This window comes from Procambarus clarkii, chromosome 9 (assembly GCF_040958095.1).
Source record: "Procambarus clarkii isolate CNS0578487 chromosome 9, FALCON_Pclarkii_2.0, whole genome shotgun sequence".
NCBI lineage: Eukaryota > Metazoa > Arthropoda > Malacostraca > Decapoda > Cambaridae > Procambarus > Procambarus clarkii.
This window is the reverse complement of record NC_091158.1, coordinates 17,565,558-17,579,257: the sequence shown is the minus strand read 5'-3', so window position 1 is coordinate 17,579,257 and position 13,700 is coordinate 17,565,558. Positions and strand designations below refer to the sequence as shown.

Sequence of the window (13,700 nt, the reverse complement as noted above, 5' to 3'; positions counted from 1 at the left end):
AGTACAGGAACGGTGCTCGTTCCTGTTAAAAATGAAGGAAAGGGGAAATTACCAGAGGAAATCCCCAAGCCATATTACGACTATATATAGCACTTGGAAGGGGTTCAGGATAAGGATTTGTGATGGGACGGGGGAAAAAAAGTCCCCCAATCACTTGGACGCTCGGGGATTGAGCGCCGACCTGCATGAAGCGAGACCGTCGCTCTAAATTACAGCCCAAGTAGATAGTAGGCTACCAATCTACTGCACCAGTAGATGGGGCCTGGGGCTGTAGAAGAAAGCGAGGGTAAAAGACATTCGGAAGAAGTAACTACAAGCGGAAGGGAAAGTAAATTGAGAGAATGGTGGCTGTAAGAAAGAACGAATATTCCATTGTGGAATTTGGTTCAGAGTCGAGGGGGCTGGAAAAAGAATTTGATTTTACGTGTGCGATTTTTCAGAGACCTTCGGAAGGTTGGTTCTGAATATTACAATTTTTATTATTATTATTATTATTATTATTATTATTATTATTATTATTATTATTATTATTATTATTATTATTATTATTATTATTATTATTATTATTTCGTATTTTCGTATTTTCGTGGGGAAGCACTGTCTTGGAGATTATAAAGCACTGTCTTGGAGATTATAAAGCACTGTCTTGGAGATTATAAAGCACTGTCTTGGAGATTATAAAGCACTGTCTTGGAGATTATAAAGCACTGTCTTGGAGATTATAAAGCACTGTCTTGGGGATTATAAAGCACTGTCTTGGGGATTAAAGAGAAGCTGTACAATTATCAGTTGACGGATCAGTAAGGGTGGATATACACAAGAAGCCCCTTAGCACACTCTGTCCACAATATTTCCATGTATGTGTGTCGGGACTGCGAATGAGTCTCGCTTAACGATGTATTGTGTGATCGTGAACCCTTCCTTGGGTTCTAAGATCTTCCAGGAAGATTCCTTTGGAAAGGGAATAAGACAGTAAATACAAGCATAAGTATATTGATGTATAAACATAGAAAAAGGAGCAGATTATGACATAGAAATTAACTAATGAGAAAGGAGAGTTTAAACACGTAATATATATATTACAAAATAGGAGGAAATGAAAAAAAAGAGTGAAAAAGAGCAAAGGTAAAAGAGTGAGAGTGAGGAATATAGAAAGATAGTGAGCACAGAGGAAATAAATATGCAGTGTTTCCTTTCACCTCATGGCCCCGTTCACCTAGCAGTACGTACAGTGCCACCCGGGAGTTAGACAGTTACTGAGGGCTGCGTGCAGTGGATAATCAGTTCCTGACCTAGTAGTTAGCTATAGATCCACACGCACACTGATCATACACTCAAGCACAAAAAGCACTCAACACGCGACACGTCGCACACACAGAACACACACACACACACACACACACACACACACACACACACACACACACACACACACACACACACACACACACACACACTCGATCAGTAATTGGTGGACTTGTGAGTAAAACCGATTGGCTGGTCGTGTTGCAGGGAAATCCTAGATAAGGCTTATATAAACAATCGGAAACGAAGGCGTTCAGCTTGCTAACAGGAGTCAGAAGGCGTCTATCTACTTCTGTCCCCCCCCCTCCACCTGTCCCAAGAAAAGGATAGAGAATAGACAGAGGCTGACAGTTCCTTGAGGAAGCCAACGGTCGTTCAGATATGGACCCCCTATAGATATAGTTCCACACAGTCAGCGTAGACTGTGTTTTACGCTGACTATAGCAGTTAATTGGTTCATTGCAGTTGGCTCACTCCTGCTATTCCCTTCTTCGCACGGCTGTCTATCCTCACTTCCATTTCATCTTTCTTTTTGTTCTCATTCTCTCTCTCTCTCTCTCTCTCTCTCTCTCTCTCTCTCTCTCTCTCTCTCTCTCTCTCTCTCTCTCTCTCTCTCTCTCTCTCTCTCCCTCAATCTTCCCCTAACCTCCGCCTTTATTAATTACTCCACTTCAATGAATTACTCTCTATATATTCTTCATGTCGTGATTGTCTTCATGATTACTCAGGTTCTTTGTAATTATACAATTTGCAATTGTTATGGCTCTCCAAATTACCTTTGATATATCAGGCGGGAAATTCCAGAAGTTTTTCTTCCTAGGAAACTTTTTTTTGGGTTATAAATAATTATTAAATTATTTTGTGCATTTGAGAGAGTGTTGTGAGGGGGTGGAACTCCTATTTCACACCGAAGTGTATTTGAGTAATGTATGAAACCTTGAACAAATCCACAAGGGCCGCGACGAGGATTCGAACCTACGTCCGGGAGCATCGCAAACCTTGATTTGGGGTTAGCTGGATGCCTCAGAAACTCTTCTAGAGGATTCAGTTGAATCCTCTAAGGTTATTTTACTGTTTAACATGTCGTGGTCCAGTGGTCCAGGGTGTGTGTGTGGGGGCTTACTCGGAGAACCCAGTTCGCAGGTTCGAATCCTCCTTATGATTTTCTCATTGATTCATTACGTTAATGTGATTATTTGGGGGCATTATAATTTGTTGTATTATTTTTATAAATAATTTTATTATTATAATTAATTTTATTATTATTATTATTATTATTATTATTATTATTATTAATAGTAATAAAAGTAGAAATATTTATATTTTGAATTGCATTGTAATTACACAGACATCATTGTCGTTCTATTATAAAAAAAAATTGTGTACGACATTATAACGCTAAGCTGAAATGAGATTCATTTACATATTAATGCTTCATCAAGCACTAATTATGCTTAAAATTGCTCATAAACGGAATATTGAAGGAAAATCGAAGAGAGAGAGTATTAGCATTTTACATCACAAGTTTGTGATTTAGTCCGCTTTCCAGTGTGAATAGCAAATTTATATTTTTATTATATAAATTTGACCAAAATATTTTTTGGGCAACGGGCGGTTGAGGGAGGAGAGGAGGTGGGGGTTATCTTACATATAATATATATATATAAATATATATATATATATATATATATATATATATATATATATATATATATATATATATATATATATATATATATATATATATATATATATATATATTTACGAACATTTAAACGTCTTCTAAGGATTATCAATAAAATAGCACAAAACTTGAGAATAAATATAGCTGCAAAAGGCGACCATTGGCTCAAGTGAGTCAGCTTCTACCAAAATCCACTTATACATACAAAAAAAACATTCACTACTCAATTGCTTAAACGCGTCGGGGTCGGCGGTTCGAGTCTCCTAGTGCCCTTCCTCGCTGCTATGCCACCCGGCCAAGGCATCAGGTCGAATTTTTCTCTTTAAGTTCGTCTCTGTAAGACAGTAAGGTGCTGCTTTGACCTTCTCAGAGTGAGTGGCACTCTCTTCTACACATTGGCACTGAAAGTCCCATCTAGAATCAATGTTGAGCCAGAGACTGTAGTGGTATGGTGCCATCTGTGTCTCATCTGTCAGCTGTAACAACAGTAGTAGTAGTGAACCAGTAGTGAACCAGTAGTGAACCAGTAGTGAACCAGTAGTTGTAATTGATAGTAATAGTAGTAATTGACGTGTCCGTAAAGTATTACTAGTGGTAGTAATAGTAGAACACTAGCATTGTTGTTAAAAGTACGCTAATGGTAGAAGTAGATCACTAATAGTATTAGTGAGTGAAGTACCTTAAGTAGTGGAAGCAGCACTTGTAGTCCTGATGTTATAGATAATATACTTTTGTTTTTGTCTTTGGGGCGGCATGATACCCCCAAACCAACACAAAATATGTCTGGAATACATTGAAAATTGGGGGAACATATGAACAGCGTGAACAAATGAACAGGAGGGGTGAGGCAGACAAGGCAGATGCAGAATAGGGATTCGAGTAAAAGAGAGAGAGAGAGAGAGAGAGAGAGAGAGAGAGAGAGAGAGAGAGAGAGAGAGAGAGAGAGAGAGAGAGAGAGAGAGAGAGAGAGAGAGAGAGAGACAGCCAACCAACCTCAGTGAACAGATACACGTGTATATGTACCCTTGGCAAGGCTGAGACGATTTCAGAATAGAAGTGAAGTACTGAAATTGGACTCGGCCATAACGAGCCAACCGGAGAACATTATTCCGTGAGAGTGTAGGCGCCCGGAGCCTTTTTTCCCAGGGATATTGGAGCAATAACCCCCAAATTAGTGCGTATTAAGAGTCGCGTTACCGCCCGTAAAGGAAAAAGTGGCTAAGTTATAAAACTTTGTCATCTTGATGGTGTTGGAATTTCATTACTGTCTTGTATATAAGGGCAAAAATCGTGTATGGGATATATATAAATATATATATTATATATATAGATATATACATATATATATTTTTTTATATTATATTTATAAACAAGTTCTGTTGCATTGTAATGGGAAGTGTTTGCTCTTGAATCGTTTATTTCTCAGATGAGTTTTTTTGCCTGAAACTCCTACAGTAATTTGAGTGCAGCTTTAACCTAGATGCCCAGGGTCTCTGAGCTTCTTATGATGAGTCTGTAGCAGCGTTCGAGTATCATATATTTCACGATCTTCTAGGTCGCTGGTGGACGAAGCAGCACGGCCATCTTCCCCTTCCACAGCGACGTCGAGGGTAACGTCTCAGTGAACGTGGATGGGTGTAGGTCCCTCGTCTCGTGAGAAGCTCATGGTGTCTAGGATGGCACTCAAGGCTCCCATTCTCTCATATGTGGTGATGCCAAGATCCTCCACCAAATGTAATGGTTAGAATTAGAAACAGAATGTGTTCGACAATGCAAATAATTTCTTTGAATATTAAGATAAGAAGAGAGGTATTGGATTGGAAAATAATGGCATGAACATATAAGAAGGCAGGAACGAATATGGAGGAAAGAGAACGAATAACTGATAAATAAGTTTCGTAGAGAGATAAAAAATATATTTTCAATTCAAAATCTGCAGTCAGACATTAAAATAAGAGGGCGGTGTTTAAACCAAAAAGACGCCCAGGAAAACTGACAGAAAGAAAACATTAAAAATATATTAAAAACACAAAAATCATAGGGAAACGCATACAAGAATAAATTATACCTCTAATAAGAGCTGCCACGTTTGTTGTGGCAGTCCTGCAGTCCTGCAGTTTCCTATATTATTATCATCTAAACATCATTCTTTTAAAAGACCAGACGTGGGCTATCTACAACTCTATCGAATAAGTGAATCAAGGTGAATTATGCGCCTAATTCAAAAAAGCCCCAAATAACTTTTACGATGCAAAACCTTTTAAGCTGATAAATTCCTCAGAGTTTTCCTGTTCAGGAAATTTTTTTATCCCTTGCTGTACACAAGCGAATAGATTGATGGCTCAAACACCCTGGAAAAATTCACCTCAAATCTTGCACTTCTGGCTCGACGCGGCTCAGCTGAGATGAGGATATATGAGGCCCTTCAGAGCACCCTCCGTGTTCACTCTAGGTAATTGATCGGCGATATGCAGGCGCGGGGAAGATCATTGTTCCTTTGCTGAACGTAAGTGTTAATGGGGTTGCACCACTACTGGCCTAGGTGAAGGTGAGTAGACGAGAGGCCAGCAGATTCTACCAACTACTTGTCCAGAGACGAAGTAGTGAAAGAAAAGTCTGTCGGCCCTGCCATTACTTGCTTAGTTAAGTGGTAGTAGGTGAGAGGCTAGCTGACCCTACCACTGTTTATCCTAAACAATATGGGATGGGTACCACTAATGGTTCAATCTGAACAGCTATGAGGTGACTGTCTAAGAAACTATTATCAACACTTCTACCTGTTTAGGAGGTATGTAGATGTCTCAGAACCGACCATTTCCACTGTTACGATTTTTATTGTAAGTAGAAATGAAGCTAAGGTTTACTCCCCTCCCTAACGAGAACATATTTGGCTCACTCTGTTGAAAGAGAGAGAGAGAGAGTGAGAGAGAGAGAGAGGAGAGAGAGAGAGAGAGAGAGAGAGAGAGAGAGAGAGAGAGAGAGAGAGAGAGAGAGAGAGAGAGAGAGACAAAGGAAGAGAGAGAAGAGAGGTGGTAAAAGGTTGAAAAAAGAGTTACGCAAGCGTTGCTGAAAGAGAGGAGACAGAGAGAGGAGAGAGAGAGAGAGAGAGAGAGAGAGAGAGAGAGAGAGAGAGAGAGAGAGAGAGAGAGAGAGAGAGAGAGACAGAGAGAGAGAGAGAGAGAGAGAGAGAGAGAGAGAGAGAGAGAGAGAGAGAGAGAGAGAGAGAGAGAGGGTGGGAGGGGGAGAGGGAGAACAAGACTACAAGAGAGGGCTGAAATGTGAGAGTTAGGGGTGCATTCGTGATTAGTGCGAGGTACTGCAGGGAGGTCCTGATAGCAAGAAATAAATGGGTGTATAGGGAGAGGTGAAGGAGAGATAGACGATGATGGAAGATCAGTAGAGTGTGGACAGTGAAAGTGGTAGTAATACATTGGTGGATGGGGTGAGCTGGCGGATGATGACGGAAGCACATGGAAAGGGGAATTATGAGATAGGGAAGATTCAATGTGTAAGGGGGGAGGAAGGGGTCAGGCCACGAATGGGAGAACTGACGATCGTGAATAGAGAGGAAAGTGGAATAAATTGGGGAAATAGCTAAACTAAGATAATGTTTCAGGATAGATGATGTATATTGAATGTGTAAAAGAGGCAGACGTAAATATTTATAATTTTAAGAAAACAATATACATTTGATTTCATGTGATGTAAGGTCATCGCTGTTTAAACTTTGTGTCACATAAAATTCGCCCGACCTCCGTGTATAGTGATTATATCGAGGGGCACAATCCTCCCCCTCTCCCCATCCCCCTATAGACAGGGTTATCTTGAGGTTATCTTGATATGATTTCTGGGCTTAGCGTCCTCGCGGCCCGGTCCTCGACCAGGCTTCCTTTTTGTTACACTTCCCCCCAGAAAGCAGGCTGTAACAGCTGTCTAACTCCCAGGCACCTATTTACTGCTAGATAACAGGGGAGCATTAGAGTGAATGAAACATTTTGCCCATATGTCTCCGCCTCCACCGGGGATCGAACCCGGAACCTCAGGACTACGAATCCGAAGCGCTGTCCACTCAGCTATCAGGCGCCCTAACCCCTGTCAGCTGTCAGGTCGCTTAAAACAAACAAAACAACGCTTCATCTCTTCCCATAACATGTCCAATCACTTGGAGTGGACGGTAGAGCGATGGTCTCGCTTCATGCAGGTCGGCGTTCCATCCCCGACTATCCAAGTGGTTGGGCACCATTCCTTTCCCACCGTCCCATCCCAAATCCTTATCCTGACCCCTTCCCAGTGCTATATAGTCGTAATTAATGGCTTGGTGCTTTCCCCCCTGATAGTTTCCTTCCATTCTTCCCGTATCACGTGAAATCAACATCAGTAGCATAACTGCCTCACATACTATCCAAATAAATTAATCACTCATAAAACCATTACATTCTTAGGACCAAAAACTATTAACGATCAGCCACGGACAATTACCAACCAATGCAAAATCCTCACAATTATCCCGTCTTAAAGAACCAATCACGGAACAGGATTTCACCGACGGGCAGTCGGTGAAATTGCAGCTGAGTCAGTGATATACATTCCCGAATGAAACGTATTAATACGATGAGCCGATAAGTCCAATGAATTATCCGTTTTTAAGCAAACTAGAAAAAAAAGTACGAAATCGGTTGCCGGGGCAGGGAGAAAGGGAAGAAAGGGGAAGTGAGTGGATGCTGAAGAATGGGAGAAGTACAGCGAATTAAGAATAAAGGAGTAGATGAAGGAGACGGTGAACATTGTAGATGGGAGATAGGGGAATATATGGGACCGTAATTGATTTAAAAAATTTGGCGTGATATCGCTGGAAATTCATTCGGCAAACGCTCATTAACATGTTTGTTGACTCGGTTTTATTTGCGTGTGTGTGTGTGTGTGTGTGTGTGTGTGTGTGTGTGTGTGTGTGTGTGTGTGTGTGTGTGTGTGTGTGTGTGTGTGTGTGTGTGTGTGTGTGTGTGTGTGGTGTGTGTGTGTACATACGTATATACGTGTAATGTACTAACCTAGTGGTTGGATAAATTACGTGTAATCTGGACGCGAGATTCCATAACAAATCAAGGCCCCATAATGTCATAAGTCAGTTTATAGTGACTTACGGAAGGCTTCATTGATCCGGACCAGCCTTACGGAAGGCTTCATTGATCCGGACCAGCCTTACGGAAGGCTTCATTGATCCGGACCAGCCTTACAGAAGGCTTCATTGATCCGGACCAGCCTTACGGAAGGCTTCATTGATCCGGACCAGCCTTACGGATGTAACAGAACACTTATTAAGTATTCACATAGAATGGATCGTATAGCTAAGACCTAAATCACCATAACATGTTAATATGATAAAATAAAAGGGAGGGAGGGGGGGGGTCCGGGAGCTGAAGTTCCTCCTGAATACTCATCTTGCTCTTTCCCTCTAATGAAGTGTTCATTAGCAGTCACAGGACCTCGTCTCCTACGTAATCCTGTTTCCCGCAATTATTTACCTATTCTATTTCCGCCTGCTCCCCATAAAGCTATATTTATCTCTCCCTCTCCTCATTCACACTGGGGGTGTTTGGTATTCTCTACCTGAAATGGTAGTGAGCGCAAATCTTCATATATATTATTCATACATACATTCATACATACATACATGCATGTAGGAAATCCACAAATCCCGCTGGTAGAGTTTTTTTTTAGCTCTGCAAGCAATTTTAGGACATTTAAAATATATATTGTTTAATGTAGAGCTTTCAGGCCACGAAATATTGTGTTCCACATTTTCAGTTTTATTTTTTCATTGGGCAGAGTGATGGCCGAGTAATTGCTGAGTTTTAAACAATCAGAAATGAAATAAATCATTAATTTTTGCTCTGTAAGCGGTGTTTCTCGTTGTGGCCAATATTTATACTTTAGTCTGGGGGATAATATGAGAGAAAATGGATAAGGGGCGCCTGACAGCTGGGTGGACAACGTTACGGATTCGTAGTCTTGAAGTTCCGGGTTCGATCCCCGGTGGAGGCGGAGACAAACGGGGCAAGATGTTTCTTTCACCCTGTTGCTTCTGTTACCTAGCAGTAAATAGGTACCTGGGAGTTAGACAGCTGCTATGGGCTGCTTCCTAAGGGGGAGGGGGGTGGGTGTAACAAAAAGAAGGCCTGGTCGAGGACCGGACCGCGGGGACGCTAAGCCCCGAAATCATCTCAAGATAACCTCAAGGGGTATTGTAGTTAATATCGTATTAATCATGAATATTACAAGTATTATTGTGATTGTATATGATTATTATGTATGTTGTTTTTGTGAGTTTAATGGGCATTGTCTTCATGTCATTGTAATTACCATTTCGTGATTTTGTGTGTTTTCATACACATTATTTATACACGAGTTTTTTTTATTGTTTTGGCTATTCATATTATGAGTGTATATGTTTGTGCGTATGGGTATACTGGATTGTATTAATTACATATAGAGCAATGTGTATGGAGGATCCCGAAATGTTGTTAGCATGTATATAATTTTACATTTATTGATCATTTTCGTGTTATTAAATTCCATTTATTTAACTACGCAACTATAAATAATTGTTCAAATAATATATCCAGTCATACTATTTGAAATATGATATTTAATAACTGGTGTTGAGTATAGTGTAATATTATAACTAACTAAATATGATATTCAATTTTTAATTATAGAATGTTACACAATTTATTGTTGATTATAAAATCATCTCTTATGACTATCTTTCACCTCTCTCTCTCTCTCTCTCTCTCTCTCTCTCTCTCTCTCTCTCTCTCTCTCTCTCTCTCTCTCTCTCTCTCTCTCTCTCTCTCTGTCTCTCTCTCTCTCTCTCCTTAGAACACCTCACCATAACACATCCGTCAACGTCTAAGCAGAATTCAATAATATAATCAAAGTTTATATTTCTCTTGGAATAATAATACCTTTTGGTAATTGTTCCAGGGAGAATTTACATCATTATTGAATGAAGTCTTGCATATTTTTCAGTTTCTAAATCGCTCGTAGTTTTCAATTTTAAATATCTTTATAGAAAAGGGATTTTATTAGTTTTATCTTAGTTTTATTAGTTCATGGTACCAATATCGGTTGTGTGACTCGGTGACGAGAAGTGAATAGAATAATTTATCTGGGATCACTGTACTAGGAAGTAGAGATGTATAACTTCAGGATATTTATTCTATAATTACATAATATGTATGTTCGTGTTATGACGTGCGTGTGGGTGTGCGTGCGCGTGCTTGTGCGTGCTTGTGAGTGCGTGTGAGATTGTCACATTATTTTTTATACTGGAGCAAATTGGATCTATGTGCTTTTATCTCTGTCATGCTTCAGGTCAGCCGAATGGAGCCTCGTATATTGTAAGAACTTAAACCGGATCATGTATCATTTCTTATCCGAACTTAAAACCGAAACGCATCTCATTTCTTGTCTGAACTTCAACCGAACCAAGAATCATTCCTATTCAGTATGGAGTCGCATTTATTTTCATAATCAGAGAATTTGTAAGAATATAAAGTAAAACAGGTGGATGAACAAATTCACGAGGGCCGTGACGAGGATTCGAACCTACGTCTGAGAGCATTTGATGCATCACGCTATTGTGATTTCTGTGTGTAAAACAGATTTCTGTGTCTTTCTACGACCTGGGGAAATCCAAGACCAGCTGGACGTTCGACGTGTCCCCGATCCAGGCGTGCGAGGTCCGCATTACTAGAAAACGTCAATGTGGATTTGTTACTATCAAATAAATGTCCAGATTACTTTCAGGAACCTAGATATGGGCGCCTTTGGAATACTGTATGAAATCTTTCCCGGTGGAAACACACAATACAATTATAGAATGTGATAGGATATACCTCAATACTTTTCTAAGGAATTCAGAAGGATGATCAGCAGTGAAAAGTTCACAGAAATGAGCCACGCAGTAAAGAAGAACCCGGATAGTTGGAGGGAGGGAGGGGGTGATATGATAGCACCAGACAAGGTTCCAAGAGATCCGACAGAGAAGGCATATATTATGAAAGAAATAATGGAAGTCCCAGATATGTCAGAAAAATGGTTTTCTTTTCATTTGCGTTGTAAGCACGATATATGTGCTGAAAGAGAAACGGATCGAAACGTCGTCTTGCCTTCACTTTCCAGTGTGTTGTTCGGTCAACATATTTAAGCTACGTTATTGTAACTCAGGTAATAGGTAATTTAAACGTAGACAGCTGCTGCAGGTTGTATCCTGGGGATGTGTGTGTGTGTGTGTGTGCTTACAATTTGTGCCTGCAGAATCGAGCTATTAGCCCATGGACCCCGAATTTCTAACCAATATATTCTTCCTCTATTATGTCTGCTACATATATTTCTCTCTCTCTCTACACACACACACACACACACACACACACACACACACACACACACACACACACACACACACACACACACACACACACACACACACACACACACACACTAGCTTTTTCTATTTCTCGTCCTGACGTCTGAATGCTTTGTCTATTTCTGAGCCGGAAATATATCAGAGTAAATCCTCGCTGAATCTGCCATCATCAAATGGTCCGTAGAGCAATTTTTCTCCTAATTCCAGGCTGGTGTCAACTTGGATATTCCAGGCAGATGACTATTAAATTAACACGGGTGACTGTTATTATTATAATTTTTATTATGAATATCATTATATAAATTCGCTTGAGGCAGATCGTTCAGCTGTTATAAATGACAGAATACTTTTTTCCCGCAAGGAAATAATTTTAGTGGAAATAGCTTTTTGTTATTTTTGTGCATTTATCTGTCAATAAAATCTTCAAAACGACTCAGTAATGATTTCGGCGTTGAACTTAGCTGACAATTATTTGAATTTTGTGTCATCAAAAAAATTTTTTTTTTTTTTTCACGTGACAGGAAATTGTTTTTAGTTTGAGTCAGTATTTTTGTGAATACTGTCCTCATTTAGCTGAGGCTGAGTCTAGTGTTCATGTTTAGTTGTTTTTATTTAGCTGATTTTGTGTCAGTGTTCTTGCTTTTGTTGTTCATATTTAACTGAGGTTGTGTCAGTGTTCTTGCTTTTGTTGTTCATGTTTAAGTGAGGCAGTGTCAGTGTTCTTGCTTTTGTTGTTCATGTTTAAGTGAGGCTGTGTCAGTGTTCTTGCTTTTGTTGTTCATGTTTAACTGAGGCTGTGTCAGTGTTCTTGCTTTTGTTGTTCATGTTTAACTGAGGCTGTGTCCGTGTTTTAACTTAACTTTCGTTGTTTTGTTTTATTTAAGGGAATTGGTCTCCAGTTGGGTTCTTATTATAATAGAAACATCGCCAACTGATGGTCGTTTTTGGGTTGAGTCGGTGTCATAGTCCTGTGTTTGGACTCTGGCTGTTTGAACTCTGAAAGCTTGGACTCTGACAGCTTGGACTCTGACATATGGCATCTAATCCCAGCTGCCATATGCAGAGGATTTCAGATGGACTTCCTCAATCCCTTTATCTGCCAATCACTACTAGTTACGAAAACCTTCTTGGAACAAGAAAAACTAAATCTGGACTCTTATACATTGAATACAGAATTTTCTATGTTTTCTATAAAAAAGTTAGCATGTTATTCAGCAAGTGGGTCATCCAGAGACCGAACTACACACATATTCCTTTCCTGGCTTTTTGCTTTATTAACAATATTTGTATCATTATGAAATATTTATAACATGGGGAGAACTTAGGGATTTTATAAAGGATTTTGGGTCAAATTAATTATTCACATTCTGTTTTTTTTTTAACGATCTTCGTTGTTGAGATTTTGGTGTGTGTTAAAATGTTTGCAAATAAATCGATATATATAGCGAAGTTTGGTTTGTAAATCTTGGGACGATGTTAAGATAAGCCTATGATTTTTTTTTGTTATTACGAATTATATCAATCTCAATTATATCAAAGTAGTTTTTTTTAACAACTGATCAGCTTAATATAGAACGAAGTTACTCATCCATATGTGATAAAATTCTCATAATCATTATTGATAGTAGTTTCGTAAATGTGTCTACTTATATTATATTTCTCCCTTATATTTCTTATATTATATTATTATATTATATATTACTTCTTATATTTTCACTTTGCAAGCAATGCTATCAAGCACAACAAACGCCACCTCATATATCGGTGGATTTCCACACTCGTTCTCATGAATTGCCACTCCGTAAAGAAGTGTGACTGTCTCGCCTAACTAGAAACACAGGAACTCAAGCAACTTTCCTAACCAATCGCTGGCGATGTTCAGTAAATATTTCAAACTTCAATATTACAATGCTTGCATTTGCAGGCGATGAGTCACAATAACGTGGCTAAAGTATGATGACCAGACCACACACTAGAAGGTGAAGGGACGACGACGTTTCGGTCCGTCCTGGACCATTCTCAAGTCGACTTGAGAATGGTCCAGGACGGACCGAAACGTCGTCGTCCCTTCACCTTCTAGTGTGTGATCTGGTCATCAATGTTTGCATTTGTATGTATACGCTGAATTTTAACAGATTGGTTAATTTCGTAAAATATTCGACGTGTTAAATGACAGGATAGGTTGATTTATTTTACAATGATTTAGATTGGATTAGGGTTTTAGTCTTGCGATATCTTTTCTTCGTAAGTCCGTCTGGCATTGAACTGTTATATATCTTAGCG

At 39.5% G+C, this 13,700-nt stretch overlaps 1 protein-coding gene across 1 annotated transcript in view; it reads left to right on the top strand.

Annotated features, from left to right (window-relative positions):
* Positions 1 to 341: 341 nt before the first annotated feature.
* The window catches only part of LOC123766277 (chloride intracellular channel protein 6-like), a 25,991-nt gene continuing 12,632 nt past the window's right edge, over positions 342 to 13,700 (top strand). Inside the window, exon 1 of the mRNA XM_045755348.2 lies at positions 342 to 453. Coding sequence (XP_045611304.2) covers positions 342 to 453 — 112 coding nt within the window. The remainder of the gene's footprint in view (positions 454 to 13,700) is intronic.